This window comes from Petaurus breviceps, unplaced genomic scaffold (assembly GCF_028583685.1).
Source record: "Petaurus breviceps papuanus isolate PSGF00001 unplaced genomic scaffold, PetGlider_PUasm1.0 90626, whole genome shotgun sequence".
Classification (NCBI taxonomy): Eukaryota; Metazoa; Chordata; class Mammalia; order Diprotodontia; family Petauridae; genus Petaurus; species Petaurus breviceps.
The window spans coordinates 1498032-1519502 of NW_027187290.1; the positions used below are offsets into that span (position 1 = coordinate 1498032).

The window sequence follows — 21471 nt, forward strand, 5'->3', positions numbered from 1 at the left end:
TCATATCCCATAAAACAACTATTTACGGTAAAAGACTGATTTTAATTCATGAAGTCACTATAAAGAATGGGTGTTTAAAGTCTAAATATTTACTTCTCAGAATTATATAAAATGCATGACCTTGTTGGAAATGCTTTATTTTTTCCCTTTTCTATAATCAGGAATTTTTAGTTGTTAAAAATAAAGTCAACTATTAATAAAATAGCTCAATAAATACTACAGTAGAAAAATTACACTACTTTTTAATGAAAAATCTTTACTACAAATGATGATTTGATTATGATTTTCATATACATGACCTGTATAACAGCTAAGTTGAAAATATCATGTGAAATGATTAATTTGCTATTTATGTGTTTTACACTGTCAAAATGACCCTAGTTTCTTGAAGGCTAATAATCCACGGGAGTACTACCTACTAAGGTGAAAAAATACAAAATTTTTGAGCTTGTTCAACTCCTGTATTTTACAAATGAGATAAAAAGAAGGCCCCGCAAAAGAAAAATGACTTGCCTGAAATTCTACAGTAGAAAACTTAAAGAGTTTGAACCCAGGTTCACTTAGGGCAAATCTGGAGTTTATGTATTATGCTGTAATTACTGTAATATGCAGTACGGGCCAGCAATGGACTATGTCTCCATCATCTGAGGACTATGTTCAGAGCACATACATCAACCAGAGGGTGAACCCCTCAGATGAGGGGGTCGTTTTGGTTTTGTTTAAAAAACAAAACACATACACAAATGCAACTCATCAAAACACCTAAGGCAGGAACAAAATATAATTTCTATCAGTAACGAGTATAATGCATACACATGAAATACTTGAAGTAGTGAAGTCTGTGGAAGGTTTACAAACTCATCTCTAAATGTCAATTTATGCTAATACCACAATTTCACAGAACTACAAAATATCTGGGATATAAAGGACCTCCCAGATCAGCTGACCAACATTTCATTATAAAGACAAGAAGACTGAGAGGTCCCCAAATAAAATCAGTTCTCTAGTCAAACAGCAAGAGCTGGGAGAAGAACACACAATTCCAGACTTGCAGTACTCTTAACACCAAGCTACCACTAAATCCCTGCAGTCTAGGCTCCAATTCTCAACAGTCAACACTGAGACAAATTCATCATCAACAGAGTAAGGGTCTGATTTTGTCTCTGTGGAACTCTCTCTACCAAGGCAGACTGAACCAAAACATTAAGTTTTAGAGAATAATGCAAATTGAATTAATAAAAATAACTTAAAATATTCATCTACAGAAAGTACAATTTCCAGAATTATCAACCCATTGATGTTAAGGACAAAGTGAAAGGTCAGTGCAATGTGGACTTTGTGAACCAGGAGTCCGGAAGTGCGGCCAGGTATTTTACCCCCTGGAGGAAGAAGTGGCTGAGGCACTGCAGCCGTGAAGCTGCCACCACATGGCTGCTTCAGAACTCCTCGTCTGCAGATTGTAGGGGGACCAAGAGACCAGTCTGAGGGGTAATCACTCCTGCTTTAACCTGCTTGGATCTGGATCACTGTTTAGGGTGAAGGTTCTGGAGTGCACAACCAGTTTGCCAGAATATGTGGAGGCTTCAGAGAGGGCACCCAACTAATAGTTCTGGCAGTTGAGAAAACCCTAGCAATTTGGGACAAAGCTCCCCTCTCTGGTAGCAGAGTTCTCCTATGGCAAAAAGCTCAAAATTCAAGTAACTGAGTGGCAACATGAGCAAGCAAAGGAAGCAAAGAAACACAGCAATCTTCACTTTGGATTTCCTTTTTGGGGACAAAAAGCATCGGGGCATGGAAAAGGAGGAAGACAGCTAAGTGAGAACTCCTGCCAGAAGCTTCCAAGAAAAGAATAAGCTGTTTACGGGCCATAGAGGAGCTTAAGGAGGATTTTGAAAACCAAATAAGAGAAGTAGAGGAAAAATTGGGAAGAGAAATGAGAATGATGCAAGAAAATTATAAAATGAGAGTCAACAATCTGACTGAAGAAAATAACACATTAAAAAATAGACTAACTCAAATGGCAAAAGAGGCCCAAAAAGCCAATGAGGAGAAGAATGCCTTAAAAAGCCATATTTGCCAGATGGAAAAAGAAATCTCAAAAGTTCACTGAAGAGAATCATTCCTTCAGAATGAGATTGGAGCAAATGGAAGCTAGTGACATTATGAGAAATCAAGATACTATTAAACATCCAAACAACTGAAAAAATAGAAGGCAATGTGAAATATCTCATTGGAAAAACAAAAACCAGTGACCTGGAAAATAGATCCAGGAGAGATAATTTCAAAATTATTGGACTACCTGAAAGCCATGATAAAAAAAAAAGAACCTAGAAATCATCCTCCAAGAAATTCTCAAGGAAAATTGCCCTGATATTTTAGAACCAGAGGGCAAAATAGAGGTTGAAAGAATCCAACAGATCACCTCCTCAAAAAGATCCCAAAAAAGAAAACTCCTAGGAATATTACAGCCAGGTTCTGGAGTTCCCAGATTAAGGAGAAAATATTACAAGCAGCCAGGAAGAAACAATTTGAAAACTGTGGAAACACAATAAGGATAACACAGGATCTGGCAGTTTCTATGGTGAGGGACTGAAGGGCTTGGAATATGATATTCCAGAGGTCAAAGGAGCTGGGATTAAAACCAAGAGTCACCTACCCAGCAAAACTGAGTATCATGTTTCCAGGGGAAAATATGGTCATTCAATGGAATAGAGGACTTTCAAGCATTTTTGATGAAAAAATCAGAGCTGGATGGAAAATTTGACATTCAGATACAAGAAGCAAGATAAGTGTGAGAAGGTAAACAGGGAAAAGAAATCATAAGGAACTTATCAAAGTTGAACTATTTACATGTCTACATGGAAAAACAATAACTAATTTATGAAACTTTTCTCAGTATGTGGATAGTTGAAAGGAATATAAATGTATACATACATATATATGTCTATATAGGAGGGTATATATGTGTATGAATACATATGTGAGTGTGTGTATGTAGACAGGTATACATAGAGGGCACAGGATCAACTGAATAGGAAGGGATGATATTTAAAAAGTGAAATTGAGAGGTGAAAGAGGAATATAATGAGAAGAGATGGTGAGAGACAGAATGTGGTAAATTATCTCAAAGAGAAGAGGCAAGGGATAACTGTTACAATGGAGGGGAAGAACAGGAAGGCAAAAGCGAATGGGTCAACCTTACTCTTATTGAATTTGGCTTATGGAGGAAATGACATACACACTAAATAAGGTATCTCGCCCTACAGGAGAATGGGGGAAAGGGCATGAGAGGGGGGATGATGGAAGGGAGGGCAGGTTGGTGCGGAGGGAAGTTGGAAGCACCCACTTTTGAAAAGGGACAGGATTAAAGTAGAGAAAAGAACAAGTCGGGGGTGGGATGGGATGGAGGGAAATATAGTCAGTCTTTCACAATATATCCACTATGGAAATGTTTTACATAGCTACACACATGTACATCCTATACTGAATTGCTTATCTTCCCTGTAAGGGTGGGTGATGAGGGAGGTAGGGAAATAATCTGGAATTCAAAGGTTTAAAATCAAATGTTTAAAAAATATATTATTATTATTATTATTATTATTGTTTTACATGTAACTGGGAAATAAGATATACAGACACTGGGGCATAGAGATTCACCATGACCTACTGGAAAATCAGGTGGTACGAGGAAGATATGGGAGAGAGCAGATTAAGGGAGGGGATCACTGTATTGGGGTGGTGATAGGGGAAAAATGAGGAGAAAATTTGTAACTCAAAATCTTGTGGAAATGAATGATGCAAACTAAAAAATTTTTAAAAAGAGAAAGTGGAGAGATTGCACTAAGATGTACATGCTTTAAAAACAAGGGCTTCACCGTTCACCTATCAGTAAGGAGTAAATCTGTGTCAGATTTTGTTTTACCACTTTTCTCTGTAATAAAAGGGGGATCATTTGGTGGTCAGGAGGTTGTACCTAGGAGTGTGAAATAAAAATAAAATACACCAAAAAAAACACTTTTAAAAGGTTAATGTTAAATAAATATATATTGATTTTGCTTTGAACAATAGAAACAGTGATTTTGGAGGCTAAAATCATAAGACTTACACAAGATAAGATTACAAAACTGTAAGATTTAGCCTTGAAAAACTACCAAGGCAAGAAAAGAACCCTTTTCCTCCACCCACAAGAAAGGATGGTAAATTGAGGTTTGCCTAACTCAAGTAGAGGGGATTACTAAGATAGTCAAAGTTAAGCAAGGAGTTTTCAGGAGAAATATGATGGGATGGATACAAGTGGACATTTCCTAAAGCCCAGAACTCCTGAATAAGACATTTCCGTACTTATGCAAGAAAGTTTCTCAATTTCACAACTGCTCCTGTGCTTACCTTTAAATAATTAAGATGATAATCCAGAAGAACTGTTGCGTTGGTGATGCTGTCCTTGGTTCCAACAAAGACAAATGGTACCATTCCCTGAAAAACAAATTGCAGTAATAAAAGCATTTGTAAAGCTACAAGTTTCAAACCTGATTGGTCCAATGCACACAAATGATGACTATACATTCATATTCAAACAGTATACCTTCCATTTTATAGAGGTGAATTATGATAAATCAACATAAGTACCCTGCACTCATGAAGTCACAAGCCTGCACTTTTTAGAAATTACCAAATTGAATAAGGTTTGCATATTGGTTTAAAACATACACACACATACACATAAACTACGAAAGATATAAACACTATACAAATTAAAATTACACAATCATTAAGTGGAGTTTCAATAATGAACATTTGAAAAGGACTATTGAAAACTACAATAGACTCCTCATCTAGCTCATTTTCACTTTTGATAACAATAAAATTTAGTTCAAATTTACAGATTGTTTATACATCAAAAGCAAAACACGATCAAAGGAACTGGCAAAATTGGTCCCCAGACTTCCCTAGGAGACCCTGATCGATCCCCCCAATCACCTAGTGTTACTCATGCACCCCATGATTACTTTGCATTTATTTGCTAATTACCTGGATATGCACATGGTAGGCACCTTGCGGGCTGAGGTTATTTTGTTTTTGCCCTTGTCTTTGTGTCCCTGTTTCTTAGCATAGTGCCTGGCTATACATAGTTCGTGCTTAATAAATGAAGTCCTTAATAATGGGGCATCCATTTTGACAGAGTACAAAATACAGTGTTCACAAAGATAATATTTCTGTTTTTAAGGTATAAAGGGATGAAATATCAAGGAAAGTTTAATTATATAATGTCAGACACCCTTCACATAAAGATAGGGCCTGAAAAAAATCACAGCTCTTTAAAAAATAGTTCTGGTCAATCAACAGAAATTGGTCAAAAAAAAATCACCAAATACCCTCCTATTTTACTATCAGTATCTTTTTCTCTTAAACTTTTAGTTTAAAAAGATCTAACCAAGAGAGACTGAACGGCAATTACGCAAAATAGCTGGCAAAGTTACATAGTTCTTAATACAGGAATCCAAAAGACTATTGATAATGACAAGGAACGGAAAGACAGGAGGCTATTGTTAACACTGATATCAATATGCTCAGACAATATGGAAAATAAAGGGTACTGGGAATGGTGGTCAAACTCCCTCGGCTGTTGTGGTCTCCAGGTCCCATCCTACTAACAATGATAGCAAAGTCATGTGCCTACAGCTAATCTTAGCTGCTATACTCAAGATTACTGGAAAGACTAATACAAGGAACCTAGAGACTTTTAAATTTCTGTTGCCCATGACAGGTAAATACAAAGCAGAAAATTAGGAAGCATTTCTGCCTCACTGTCTAATATTCATGGCTGAAACTATTACTTGAAAACCCAGGGGCACCTATAAGTACAGGAGCTACACAATGAAGTGTTAGAGAAAAGCATTCAGAAAAAGCAGAATTTTTTTCAATTCTATAGAACTAATATTTTCTTCTTTATCAGCATCATTTCTGTCTCATATTCAACATAACTGTACAAAAACAGACTTTTACATTATTTCCAAAATGCCATCTAAAAAACATAACAACATTCTCTGGGCCAAGAGATAACAAATGTAACTAAAACCTTAGTCTACAAATATGTTTTATGGCCTTGGATCAAAGAACTGAAAAGTACTAAGCAAAGGAAGTGTAAAGGCTGAATTAAGGCTCCCAAAGAGAGATACAGTGAAGGCAACAAACATTCTGTCATCATCAAATACTTTCCCCACCTCTTTGATCACAGAAAAAAAGTTACATCTCTCAATACAATCCCCTTGTGTCCACGCCCTCCCACATCTTCCAGGTGTTGGGTTTAGACCTTGGTATCCTTATCTATAAAATGAATGGGTTGACTAGATGATTGAAGCTCCTTCCAGCTTTAAATGTATAAACCCTTATTAATAAAATTTCATAATTTTGAAGTGCTTTTCAGTTGACAAAGCATTTTCAGTAACTTTGCCTAGGTGAATTATGTCCTAGTGTTCTGAAAGAACTTGCATTGTAATTGCTAAATCATTGTTTATGATCTCTGAGGAATTGGGATGAATGGGTGAAGTGCCACTGAATCAGAAACAAGTAAATGTTAGGCCAATTTTCCAAAAAGGAAGAGTTAGATATTTCAAACTATAGGCTGACTTAGATATCAACTCCTGATAAAAGATAGCCTATTAAAAAAGGAATGGTTTATGAACACTTGAAAATGGTCACTTAAAACCAGCATGGCCCATTAAGAAAAGGGCATGGCAGACTAAGTTCATTTCCTTTAGGATAAGGTAGAATGCAATGAACCCAGAAGAAAAAAAACATTTGCCAAAATATTTCTTTTTTTTTTTTTTTAAGCAATTGGGGTTAAGTAACTTGCTCAAGGTTACACGGCCAGTTATTTCTGGGTGTGGTGCTGAGTGTCTGAGCCCGGGATTTGATTTCCAGGTCGTCCCAACACTGGAACCGGTGCTCTTACTCGCTGAGCCACCTGGCCGCCCCTAAACAATTGGGGTCAAGTAACTTGCTCAAGGTTACACGGCCAGGTGTTTCTGGGTGGGTGCTAAGTGTCTGAGCCCGGGATTCGATCTCCAGGTCTTCTCAACACTGGAGCCGGTGCTCTTACTTGCTGTGCTACCTGGCCGCCCCTTGCCAAAATATTTCAACATTTTCATAAACAGAATGGAGAAATTTGGACTGGATGATAATGTAGTTAGGTTGACTCAGAAATAAATGATAGGTGTCAACTTGAAGCAATGTCTCCACAGTCATAACACAGATCTCTGTTCTGGGTCCTGTTAAGGTCAATATTTTTATCAATGATTTGGATTAAGATCACATTTTCAGTTGATACAAAACTGAGACAGCTGGCAAGCTATCCAAAAGAAATAGATACATAAAGTCTAAAAGGTTTATAAAATGAAAAGCTAACAAAATAAAATTTCTGAGGGATAAAAATGACAAGTCTTTGCATTGGATAGATAAATTCAAATTGCCCAAGTATGGAATATAGGATACACGATAATGAAGATCATCTGAAAAAAAGACCAAGGAGTCCACAGAGTGGTGATACACTCCTCTAGTCCTTGCTGCTTGAAATGCTGGTGGATTGATCAAGTTCAGTAGTTCTGAGAGCTGCAGTAGGGATAAAGCTCATCAGGTGTCCATCCACGTCCATACCAATATGCTGAGGCCTGGGGAGCAGAAGTCAACCAGGCTACATATGAAAAACAAAGCTGATTTAAGCTTCCATACTGACTAATATTGGATCCAGGCCCATGAGTAGCTGCTGAGCTTCCAGTCTGGGTAAGACAGGAAAGTCTAGTTTTCCCCCCAAAAAAACAAAGCAAAAAAACCCCAAGGGTTATGGCTGACCTCGTTTGATGTAAATGAAAACTGTAATGACACAGCTAAAAGAGCCAATGGAACCTGGAACTATTAGATAGTGCTCAGAGCAAATGAAGTGTCAATCCCCCTGCACTTTGATCCATAAGACCAACTGTGGAGCACTGACTCTACCTCTGGGTGCCATATAAGCTGAACTGGATCTAGATGAGGATGACCACAATGATGACTGGGTTAAAGAATGGAAGACTTTTTAACCTTAAGAAAAAACAATGGGCTGTTAGGTGGTGCAGGGAATAGAGCACTGGCCCTGGAATCAGGAGGACCTGAGTTCTAATTTTACCTCAGACACTTAACACTTACTAGCTGTGTGACCTTGGGCAAGTCACTTAACCCTAACCGCCCTGCTTCCCCCCCTCAAAACAAAAAGAAAAAGAAAAGATGACTTAGGGGAGGGAGGAAAGTCTTCAAATATCTGCAGGATTATCGATTAGACTTCTTGTTCTTGCCATTGAAGGACCAATGGGTAGTAATGACAAAGCCAAAATTTTAAGTCCCTGAGAAACTTCCCCAATAATTATTTATCTCCAAATCTTATGTGCTGCCTCAAAGAGTAGAGTTTACCCAAAAGATGAGGTTTTCCAAGCAGAAACTGGATGACCACTTATAAGAAATGCTGTAGGGGGGCAGAGTCAAGATGGCGGAGTAGTAGCAGGACCTCCCCGTGGCTCCAGCTTCCACCTTCCCCAATCCATGTAAAAAGGGGACTCTAAACAAAATTTGGAGCTGCAGAACCCACAAAATGACACAGAGAAGCCAACCTCCCGCTGAGAACAGGCCGGCAGGAATTGGCCAGCACAGTGCTCTGGGAGCTGAGCCCAGCCCCACTGTGAGGCTTTAGCCCCAGGGCGGGCCTGACCAGCCACCAGCCAGAGAGACTCCAGATCAGCAGCAGCTGTGGCCATTTCCAGATTTATCAACACACAGATGCGAAAGACAAAGTGAGAGGTCAGTGCAGTCTGGACTTTGGGACCCAGTAAGTGGGAGTGCAAAAGCCACTGAGACGCCGGCACAGCCAGCCAAGCGCCACGTGGCAGCTTCAGCTCCTGGCCTGCAGAGTGTGGGGGGACCAAGCACCAGTCTGAGGGGTAATTGCTCTTGCTTTAACCTTCTTGGATCTGGATTGCCATCTAGGTTGGAGGACCTGGGGTGTGTGTCCAGTGCAGGCCTCAGAGACGGCACCCATCTAATACCTCTGGAAGCTGAGAAAACCCCAGCGTTTGGGATGAAAGCTCCCCTGTCTGGTGGAGGAGGCCTACTGTGGCAAAAAGCCCAGGGGTCAAGTGACTGAGGGGTGACATGACCAGGCAAAGGAAACAAAGCAGACAGAAGATTCCAACATTACACTCCTATTTTGGGGAAAAAAGGAGCAAAGCATGAAACAGGAGGAAGACAGTGAAGTCAGAACTCCTGCACCCAAAAGTTCAAAGGAAAATACGAGCTGGTTACAGGCCATAGAGGACCTTAAGAAGCAGATAAGAGAAGGGGAGGAAAAACTGGGAAGAGAAATGAGAACAATGCAAGAAAATTATGAAATGAGAGTCAACAGCCTGACAGGAAAATAATACCTTAAAAAACAGACTGACTCAAATGGCAAAAGAGGCTCAAAAAGGCAATGAAGAGAAGAATGCCTTAAAAAGCCAAATTTCCAGATGAAAAAAGAATCTTAAAAGCTCAATGAGGAGAATAATTGCTTCAGAATTAGATTGGAACAAATGGAAGCTAGTGACTTTATGAGAAATCAAGATGCTGTTAAACAGGTACAAAAAAATGAAAGAATAGAAGGCAATGTGAAATATCTCATGGGAAAAACCACCGACCTGGAAAATAGATCCAGGAGAGATAATTTAAAAATTACTGGACTACCTGAAAGCCAAGATCAAAGTAAGAACCTAGAAATCATCCTCCAGGAAGTTCTCAAAGAAAACTGATGTTTTAGAACCAGAGGGCAAAATAGAGGTTGAAAGAATCCACCGATCACCTCCTGAAAAAGATCCCCAAAAGAAAACTCCTAGGAATATTATAGCCAGGTTCCGGAATTCCCAGGTCAAGGAGAGAATATTACAAGCAGCCAGGAAGAAACAATTTGAATATTGTAGAAACACAATCAGGATAACCCAGGATCTGGCATCTTCTACACTGAGGGATCGAAGGGCTTGGAATATGATATTCCACAGGTCAAAGGAGCTGGCATCAAAACCAAGAGTCACCTACCCAGCAAAACTGAGTATCATGTTTCAGGGGAAAATAGGGTCATTCAGTGGAATAGAGGACTTTCAAGCATTCTTTCTGAAAAAAAAAAACCAGAGTTGAATAGAAAATTTGACATTCAGATACAAGAAGCAGGAGAAGCATGAGAAGGTAAACAGGGAAAAGAAATCATAAGGAACTTATCAAAGTTGAACTATTAACATTCCTACATGGAAAAATAACAATTGTAACTTATGAAACTTTTCTCAGTAGTTGAAGGGAATAGAAATATATATATATATATGTCTATATATGAGGGTATATGGGCATATAAATACATATGTGAATGTGTGTATATATGTTTACAGGTATACATAGATAGAGGGCACAGGACCAATTTAACAGGAAGGGACGATACTTAAAAGGTGAAATTAAGAGGTGAGAGAGGAATATAATGAGAGGAGATGGGGAGAGACAGAATGGGATAAACTATCCCATACAGAAGAGGCAAGGGAAAATTGTTACAACAGAGGGGAAGAATAGGAAGGCAAAAGGGAATGGGTCAACCTTATTTCCATTGAATTTGGCTTGAGGAGGGAATGAAATACACACTAAATAGGGTATCTCACCCTCCAGGAGAATAGGGGGGAAGGGGTTGAGAGGAGGAATGATGGAAGGGAGGGCAGGCTGGGGGGGAGCGACATTGGGAGCACCCACTTTTGAAAAGGGATGGGATCAAAGTAGAGAATAGAACAAGTGGGAGGTGGGATAGGAGGGAGGGAAATATAGTCAGTCTTTTACAATATATCTACTATGCTATTGTTTTGCATTAGCCACACATGTACAGCCTATACTGAACTGCTTATTTTCCCAGTAAGGGTGGGTGACAAGGGAGGAAGGGAATGAATCTGGAATTCAAAGTTTTAAAATCAAAATATATATATATATATATATATACTATTATTAATACTATTTTACATGTAATTGGGAAATAGGATATACAGGCACTGGGGCATAAAGATCCACTGGAAAAGTCGAAAGGGGTATGGGAGAAAATATGGGAAAGAGCAGACTGGAGGAGGGGATATCCTGTGGGACTGCTATTTTGGGGCAGTAGGTAGGGGAAAAACGGGGAGAAAATTTGGAACTCAAAATCTGGTGGAAATGAATGATCAGAAATAAATCAGAAGTTAATAAAGCATTAGAAAAAAAAAGAAATGCTGTAGAAAGAATTTAAGACTGGGTAAGAGTTGGATTAGGCCACTGAGGCCCTTTCAAATACAAATATGCTATGATTCTAAAAAAGGAATATTTTCTAGAAATTACTCATCCTACAAGGATGACATTTAGACCATACTTTAAGATTTATAAAGTACATTACTTATCTGATTTTATTCTCACAACAATCCTGTAAGACTACTTTATGTATTATCCCTATTTCATGAATAAGGAAAGAGGTTTAATGCATCATAGACTCTCACAGTTCCTTTAAAATTAGGTACAATACTGTCTCCAACATGAAGTCTTGTCCGTCAGCAGCCTCTGACCCCCAACTATCAGTGCCTTCCTTATCCACCTTGTATTTCTTTTTATTATACTCATATGTATACAAGTTGTATCTGTTAGGATATAAGCCCTGTGAGAACAGAGACTGTTTCTTCTTGGTCTTTCTCCCTAGCTGCTAGCACAGTGGCGGGCGTGTAAGGAGCTACTTCAGAAAGCTATGGTCACATAGCTAGTGTTAGAAGCAAGATTCAAGCCCAGGATTCTCCAGACTTTAGGTTCATTCCATCACACCTCACTGATTAACTTACTAATGACATTAAGGGGTCTCCCAATATATCATCAAGAGTCAAGAAGCAGAATATGTAAATAAATACAAAATTATTGTATAGATTTGGTAACTGGGCCATCTTCTGAAAGTTGCTTAAAGGAAGGTAACAATATGATGACAAATCAACACAGAATGATGGTGGATTGTTGTCAAGTCTAGAAGAGAGAAGCAGTATAGTATGGTGAACAGAGCACTGCTCTTAGAGTTAGGGAAGATCTGGGTTTGAATCCTGTCTCTGACATTTATGGCTCTAAAGTCACCTAACCCTTTGTAAGCCCATTTCCTCCTATCTATAATGGGAATAATAATAGCACAAGCCACAAGGGTGTGGTAAAAAACCTTATGAGATATGTGTAAAGTGCTTTGCAAATATTAAAGCTAGTTGTTATTTTTATTATTCCTTAAATGGGAAGAAAATGGGCATTAAAACGTCCACGATACCTACCAATGCTCATTCTAAATGAATAAATCAGCATTCTAGTTTGTATATGAATCACTTGTAAATTTTGGTTAGTGTAAATCAATTCTCTCGGTCCAATCAGCCCTGGATGAAAAAGCTAGACTTCAGATAATTTTAGAGCTAGGACAATCACCTGGACCAATCTACTTAATTGAGAAAAGAGGAAAATGAATTGCAGAGAGCCTAAATGTTGTGCCTAAGAGAGCAAATATCAGTGACTTTCCATTACAATTCTGGTTTTAATCCACATGCCCAGCAAAAGCCATTCAAGTAAAAAGCCTATAGATGGTGTTTTCACAAGTTATAAATTATCAAAAAGTGCTTCTCTCCCAACAAGGATAGGTCTTCCTCTTTGAAACAGTAACAATCACTATCTTACTACTACCATCATTCCAGTCCTAAGGATATGAGAGCCTAAAATAAGCTTTTCTCAAATCTACAATAGGAACCTTCAACAACAAGAACTTTTATCCTTCCTGTAAAGACCTTCAATAGCTACAAAGCAATAAACAACTAATGTCAAAGAAAGGAATATCTCTTTTTATGAGTCAGTTCCTTCGACAATCACAGTACTTTAAGGATTACCAAACATCCCATCTACTTGTTAGGATATGCACTTTAGATACCGTTCCCCTCAAGGTTCACTAAATAAATGAACAAGTAAATAATGAAACTTCTCAAAAGATTTCTAGCTTTGTACAATTTTTGCTTAAAACATACTCCTCTCTTGAGTACACACCAATTTATTTACTATCCTCTCTCTTGGGAGCTGCAAAGGATGACAACTGCCATTTATATAATAAACATATAATTTATATAATGTGTGTGTTGTTTATATGGCATATTACATCTATTATCTTACTTGAGCCTAAAGTAAAAAGCAGTAGTTGTATTATCTATATTTTACAAGCAGGGAACAGGCAAGCCAAAAAGTCTTCTCTCTACCAGTTTTTGACAATTTTCTTCCCCCAAAAAGTAGTCTTTTGCTTTCAACCACACAAGCAAATACACTAAGTGTACACCCTTTCCAAATGCATTTAATTTTTAGTTTATTTTTTATTTCATTTAACCAAGAAAAAAAAAGAAAAAGAAAAGCCTTGTAACAAACATACAAAGAATTAAGCAAAACAAACTGGTCATGTTTGAAAAATATGCCTCAATCTGCACCCTGAGTTTATTCTCTCTCTGCCAGGCAGCAGAAGTGGGTTAGCAGGTTTTATTATTAATCCTTTGGAACTGTAGTTGATCAGTGCACAGATCAGAGTTCTTAAATCTTTCAAAGTTGTCTTTAAAATGCTGTTATTGTATAAATTCTTTCCTCTTTTTTTTAAAGACAATTTTTCTGGAATTCTCCTCTTTGTAGTACCCAAGCATCCACACACATTCCATTAGAGAAGTATCCTTACCATGGGCACTCTCCTGATCCAGAATCTCTGTACAAATACCACCCTTCTCCCCAATCAACAGGAATCAACCCCTCTACTGAAGGATTCCCTTCTGCAATACAAAGACATATTTCATATCCATTCAGGCAATAATCCAAGGGATTTCCTTCCTTATACATTATCTTTGCTGGTATGCCTCACCAAACACACTCCTGCCTACTCTCATTCTCCAAACACTAACTGTACAAAGAAGTTTATGCTCTTAGCCATTACTCATGCCTCCCTTTAAGCCCCAGAACAGGTGACCAAGAAGGCAAGAAAACTGGCTCTTCTTAATGCCGCAGCTTCCTTCCTCCATCCCCACACTGAAGTCCATCACCTGTCCCTGCTTGTTTACTCATTCATTATTGGTCTCATTCAGTATTATACTGCGCTTTTAAAAAAAAAAGGACTTTTTAGATAACAAAGATGAAGCAACAGAATGGACAAAAGGCAGGCTGCAAGGAAGAAGGGAAGCAAGGAGAAAAATATATTTTAAAAATAATCTGGCTTCTATACCTAAAGTAATTCAAATTTAAACTCACATTAGCAAATCTTTATTAAATGAAGTCAGTGCTAGAAATAAATAAAAAGGTTCCTAGTACTTTGGAGGAAAAATCAGGAATCAACCTGGAATGAAGAAAATTCTCTTAGATGATTCCAACAAACCCTCTAACAGCCTTCAAAAGATATTAAAATAATCATATGCTTTATGATTTAGTCTAAAATGTGATTGCCTAAAGAAGTATTGCAAAAGTCTAAATTCAAGGAAAAAAAATTAGTTTCCTATGCTAGCTTCTGGAAAATTTCCAAAAATAAAATCATAGATTTCTCATGGTAAGTACCCTAAGGGAATAAAAGTTACAGCTTGAAATGTTTTAATTCTTCACAAGAACAACCAAAAAAATAAAATAAAATAAAATAAGAGCTATATCTATTGTGAGAATCACAATAAAATATGTCCTCCCCAGCTTGTGGTCACTCTTCATAAACCCCTGTGGTCCAGCGCATACACAACATACACATATGGTATATGCACGCACACACACTTGCATTCGGACCAAAAAAGGGAAACAAAAAAAATGTTAAATGTAGTTTCAACAAGGGTGATTGATTTCCTACCTGCCAAGACTTGATTTCAGGTTTCTGCGATTCCCCTGCTACAATTGATGAAACCACTAACACCTAAAGCAGTGTAAGGAATGCAAGTGTTAGTGATATCATTAACTATAACAAACGATACACAGAATCCTGAACTCAAGACTTTTATTTTAATTTCCAGTTGTTTTTGAAATATACACGGTTGAATTTTTTTTAAAGGGCAGCCAAATATTTAAAAGCCTAAACAAGTTTGTAAACTGTGGTGATAAGGTACTTACTGGCACACCTAAAATTTGCAGCTTGTTTGGAGATCGATAAAAAGCATGTTTTATCTTACTATGGTTGCAAAATATTAAGCGGACATTATAACAATTTATCCTCAAAAGAAAAACTTGCCCATTAAGCTCAACCCAGCAGCCTATGTTCGCAGCATAAGATTTGTCACTGTGAATCAACTGTGAAGTAGCTATTATTTTCTAGTTTGTGAAGCGTCATAAGCTGGTGATCAGATGGGAAACATATGACATAAAGAGCAGGAGGGCCCACCAGAGAGGGCTGTAAGCCTCTTTTCATCAGAGTTCATCTAACTGAAATAGTAATTGTGAATTGTAACTTAAACGGAAGAGATTTTTTTTCCTTCTTTAAAGTTTAATTCAAAGTGACAAATATTTCTTACCCTTTGGACTTTTGTACTGCTGGACTGAGAAAAATGAGGGTAGTTTTCCTTTAAATCTAAGTATTTCTTTTCTTCTGAGGAATTAGATCCAACCCTTGAATTATTGGAAGGTAGGGGATTTTGTGGTATAATTTCCTTGGCAAAGAAAATAAAAAAATAAGAGAGAGAAAAAGCACCAACATTTAAGACCTTATTGAAATCTAACATCACAACAATGGCTTAGTTTTTTAAAATGAACAACAGTTTTTAGCATGCACCATTATAAATTAATGTGAAAGCAGAAAATAATGATTTAAGTTATATAACTCGTAAGTATCATTCTAACAATCAAGATGAAATATCATAACTAACACTACCATGAAATATTTTTTTCACAATACAACATAGTTTCAATACTTCAGAATTTAGGTACTTGTTAGTTCCTTACTTATACATATCAATCCAAAGAAAATCAACATGCTTTTGAGTAAGAAAGCATGCTTTCAAAATGTTAGTGAAAATGAAGTTAAGGGCTCTAAAATGTAACTAAAGGAGCTAGAGAAGAGAAACTAATATGCCAGATGTAAATCTGAAGCACAAAATACTATAAGAATACTAAGCAAAAGGTGGTAAAAGTCAGAAAAAGTAACAAATTTCATTCTTTTTTTTTTTCTTTGCAGTCAAGAAAATAATTTTAATCAGCAACACTGAATGTACATTAGGCCTATGCAACCTCACAGTGGCCTTATAAGATAACTATAAAAACCAAAATATGTAAGCAAAACATTACCTCTTCTTGTGGAACATTTTTATCATTTTCAGCCTCAATTCTCACTCTTACAACACCTGACTTGTCCACAATCTCTTGAATCAGTTTTCCATTTTTTCCTATTACTTTGCCTATGGATAAAATAAAGAATGAATCACTGAGTTAAGAAACATTCTGCATTCAATGATTTAGTTATGTCCATAGCTTATTTGTTGCATTAACTGCAAAAGAATCCTGATCCAATAAAGGAATTTTACATGAAAAAGAGTGAGCCTTATTCGTTCCTTGGGCCTGAACCAGGTGCTCAGTTCAATTGACACTTGCTGAATCATCTATTAAGATTCACAGAAATGGGAAAATTTGTTTCCCAGTGAGTATTTGCTGTGCTGTGTGCTGTTGTATAACATCCCTTCTGGATAAGTAATTCTACAAAAGGGAAAGGACAAAAAGGGGGCCATTTGATAAGAAATTCAAATTTCAAAATAAATGCTGTTTACTATGAATTTTAAAACAAAAAGAGTCAAACATTACATTCAAATAATGGCTTGAAGAATTTGCCATAGACTTAGCTATGAGGGACCTAAGAGGTGACATGGTCCAGCCTACACTTGACCAAGAACTTGTTCTTTACCATCCCCAACAAGGTGCTACCCAGCTTTAGCTTCAATATTTCACAAGGAAGCCCATTCAACTTTCTTACTCTTGGTGGTTTGAAGTTTTCTCTTATATCAAGCATTCAAATGTTGACCTATTACCTCTACTGCTGCATACAGAGTTAAATCTACATTAATTGGTTATCCTCACAAATCTGTGATTTCACAAGTGTGGGAACTCCCACTAATATCAGAAAGCAATCCAGCACTGAGAGTTTATGTGACTTGACCTGAACCATACAGCTTAAGTGTCAGAGGTGGTCTGAGAACTCAAAGTCCAACACTCAATGCATTATAGCAATCTGTCCTTCTATGACCACTTCTAAGCTATTGTGTTAACATATTAAAGATAAGAGTGGTCTACAGGTAAAGGTACTGGACCTGTGATTTCATTGATAATGACGACAATTATGATGGTAACAACAAGATAGCATTCATGCACTAAGCGATTTACAAATATTATCTCATTAGATCCTCACAAAAGCCTTTTAAGGGAGGTGCTGTTATTATTCCCATTTTACAGATGAGGAAACTGAGACTAAGACAGGTTAGTGACTTGCCCAGGGTCACACAGCTTAATAAGTGTCTGAGGCTAGATTTGAACTCATGTCTTCTTCACACCAAGCCCAGTGTTCCATCCACTAATCAATCTAGGACTCTATATACTCTCAATTCCTACTGGCGTAAGTAACTTCCAGGGGAGGAAGTTCCCTCTAACTATTCCATTTCACCACCTTCTCTGCAACTTGTAATCTTAAAAGGACTACCTAAAACAATGACAAGATAAGTGATTTGCCCAGGGTCACACAGACAGTATATGACAGAGGCAGGCCTCAAAGTCAGCACTGTGCTCTATCTACTACACCAGAGTAATGTTCAACACGTCACCCACAACACTCCTCAGTGTGGCCCAAACCACATTGGAATGTCATTGGGAAATAAATAGGCAAAAGAAATAAAAATGCAACAAAACAGAGAAAACATTACATTTTGAAATTAAATCAACCTGCAGCCCAAAGAGATCCTTATGTATGGATAAGTGGCCTCCATTTCTATTTCAACCCTACACTATTGCACTAACCTATGCTATATCCTGGCAGAAACATGCAGTGGAAAGAACACTGAATTTGGAGTCAGAAGACCTAGGTTCAAATCCTGACTATGCCAACTTAGGTGCCTGTCATTTTGGAGAAATATAAACAGTATCTATTAAATGGTATTGAAATGTATTATTCACTAATATTTATTTAAATGTCAAAGCCATATTTGAGCAATTATCAGATTAGAGATTAACATTTTATTCTCCCCCCTTTTCATAGCATTCATCATAGATTTACTTGAGAAATTAGTATTTTCAGTGTTGCCATTGTGGATTGATTTCATAGGATATAATGAAGGAACTACTCTTTTAAAAAAAAAACTGCTAGCAATTTTATACAAGTTGAAAAGTTTTCACAGATGACTTACAGACAGCATCACAATCTTGAATGTATTCAAGAGCTTTCCCCCAGGCCCTAAATGCTCCCTAAAGAGTACGGATTATGAAAACCTCCACCCAAGGGGCTAACAGTGGCCATAGGTTTAATATTATCCACCCTACAGAGTGAGAATAATTTCAACAGTGAGGATATATATTCTGTTTCTCCTATTCTAATAAAAGTCTCTTAAAAATAGACAATCCCCTTCTTGCTCTGTGATTAGCCCCAGATCACTTATCCTTCCCTTCCATATAACACAGTCCACACTGGCAATACTACCTCAGCATGATTCCAACTCTCCTTCCCTACAAATATCCAACTCCTCCCTAGATTTACAAGGGTGTGGCTTGTTCTTAATCCACACTTAACCTTTTCTCACAGCTTGCTCCCTATTCTTGTCATTGATACCTTCTTAAATTATTTAGATTTACAATTAAATTTTAAAATAAATTAACAATTTTAGTAAAAAGAAAAGGGAAACTTTGGTAATATTTTCTATTAAAATCTTGGGTTATTTGTGAATACCAAGTAGCATGTGATGTTAACCAAAGCTAATGAAAGAAATCAATTGTTCAAGAGTATAAATGGGGACATACTCCCCCGCTGAAGGATGAGTCAAATTTCAAGAAACATATAAGATATTTATTAAATTTTCCACAAAATATTTGATCATGTAATCATAAATCATCCTGTCAGACCTAGAAAGAAAATTGGCCACATCACAACCCCCCTCCCACCCCAATTTGTCTGCCAATTGTAACATAAAGAATACTTTATGATGATTGCTAACATTCACAAAGCAAACCAAAGTTTTTAACAAAGAACCATTGTACTTGAAAACTAAAAGCTATCAAGTTGATTTTACTCAGCAGGTGTCTCCAGATAAACTATTCATCTGGGGCCTCTCTATTCTCCTTATGAGAACACTGGGAAAACTTCTAGTTAAGAAGATCATGGGTACCTGTTTTAGTTATGAGATTATTTCTATATCCCTACAATGACACTACTTTGCTGATGGGGATACAAATCTTCTGAATATGAATCATGTATAATAAAGGAAGCATATATAACTCCTTGTCCTTTGACCAGTTAATCTCTTAAAAATATGTCACTCTTTTGGCCCAATATGTTCTATAATACAATGATTTCAGATTTCTTTCTTTTTTTTTTTTTTAAATAAGATGTGATCCTACCTGTTGGTACTCAGGCTGGTAAGAACTACACAATAACAGGACTCTAGTTAACTAAGGATGAAGAATGACTTTGACTGAAAGAGGTTCCTTGGTGAAACTATTAAAAGTCCTGGGAATGATTGTTTTACTTTATTATCAATTTAGATCTGGTACTGAATCTAGTCCTTTTAAAGCTCCACATTTTTTTTACCCTATGAAAGATAAAATAAAGCCCCATGATACCAACACATTTTAAAAATCTTATCTTATAAAACTCTGTAAGCTGCCAAGAAGGTGCCAATTGACCTTGAAGAGGGAGTCTCCTCATCAAGGAGTTCCTTCTGCCAATGAAATCACAGAGCCAGCCCTCTTCTGGTCCTCTCTTATTCAGACTACAAGCTGGCATCAAACAGAGCTCTAGAAGAAAGGCTAATGAGTATTTGCTCTTGAGTGCTACTTTTTTAGAACTATCAAGACATCTGCAAATCATCTACCAATTTTTAACATTTATTTGACATAAATAAATAATACAAACATATACATTTATTTGACACAAATATCATACACCTTAGACTGTTTCTAAGCTAAAAAATAGTTTAGTATTTTAACAAAAATGATAGAAAACCAATTCCAATATCCTTTTACGTTCACTAAAACACAACTCCACCCATATAATCCAATACTCAAATGGACTTTTGATATCCATTCCATGGAGGACATACAGATCCCAAACCATCCATACCTACCAACAAAATACATGTAAATCTTGCATGGTACTTACTGGTATGATACTTAACAATGGTCATACTACTAGGACGTATTAGTAGAACATACCTACTAGGTTCCTTGGAACTTGGATTACATCTTCTGCAAACTCAAGATAACCCCTGGCTTTTTTCACTGCATCTTGATCCTAAGATATAGAAGTAAACAAAAGTTTTAAGACATCAAAGAGACAAAATGCAGATTTTTATTTTAAAAATAAAAAGCAGACTACTGTTTATTTACCTCTCCGTAAATATGAAATGTGCAAGTATCTTCATCTAAATCAATAGCAGTGACTCCAGGTACTTTTCTAGCTTGCTGAATATTAGCACCATGAGTGCCAATTGCTAGACCCATCAAATCCTCACGGACAATAAACTGCTCATGAAATCTTGAGGCAAGCTGTCTTGAACTCTGAAAAGAAATGCAAGGGCAGTTAATCTGGTTTAAAAATTTTTTAAACTCTATTTATACTAGTCCTAATTTAAACAAGTATGCAAAATCTAAAGCACCATTTTGCTTGAAAGGAATCCAACTGTACAAAAGTAAGGTTAAAGTCTTTCAAAGATCAATAAGGAAATTAAGTCTAGTTAAAAGGGCAACTCACAAGAAATAGTGGGCCTCTTTAACTACAATTAGTTACAAAAATTTATCATAATTCTAGCATATTACTAAAGGAAAATTAAGCATATCTGGTATTTTTTTTAATGTGAACTATCTGAAAGCTTACAAACTCTTTTACAGAAGAGAAGGGAAACAGACTTGTGTACTTGTAACTGTCGGACACAAAAGATAACAAGCAGCAAATGAAATAATCACTTGAGCACAAATTAACAAAGTACCCATTTTTCATTATACCAGAAGATATTTAATTTCTACAGGTATCAAAGAAGCTCAAATTACACAAAAATATCTTAACATCCCACAACTTCTTGAAGTGGGAAGAGCCTCAAAAAAGAAACAAGTAAAAAATGAATAAGAAACTTGCTGAAGGTCAGTAATGGAGCCCAGACAATACCCCAGAGTTCTTACTCCCAGTTCAGTGTTCTTTCTGCCAACAAAGGGTAGAGTTGGAAACATGTCATTTCAGAA

At 36.9% G+C, this 21471-nt stretch overlaps 1 protein-coding gene across 17 annotated transcripts in view; it reads right to left on the reverse strand.

Annotated features, from left to right (window-relative positions):
• Window positions 1-21471, reverse strand: part of FMR1 (fragile X messenger ribonucleoprotein 1) — a 65700-nt gene that overhangs the window by 8398 nt on the left and 35831 nt on the right. For 10 of the 17 annotated variants that reach the window (XR_011163596.1, XM_069064251.1, XM_069064250.1 and 7 more), the window contains exons 8-13: window positions 20623-20793; window positions 20449-20527; window positions 16333-16442; window positions 15564-15698; window positions 14909-14971; window positions 4387-4473 (exon numbers count right to left, since the gene is read on the reverse strand). Coding sequence is in view for 16 of the 17 variants with exons in the window: in XM_069064251.1 (XP_068920352.1) it covers window positions 4387-4473; window positions 14909-14971; window positions 15564-15698; window positions 16333-16442; window positions 20449-20527; window positions 20623-20793 (645 nt within the window). In the remaining variant the exon portion in view is untranslated. The remainder of the gene's footprint in view (window positions 1-4386; window positions 4474-14908; window positions 14972-15563; window positions 15699-16332; window positions 16443-20448; window positions 20528-20622; window positions 20794-21471) is intronic. The other 7 variants (XM_069064257.1, XM_069064255.1, XM_069064253.1 and 4 more) reach the window with 3 other exon arrangements.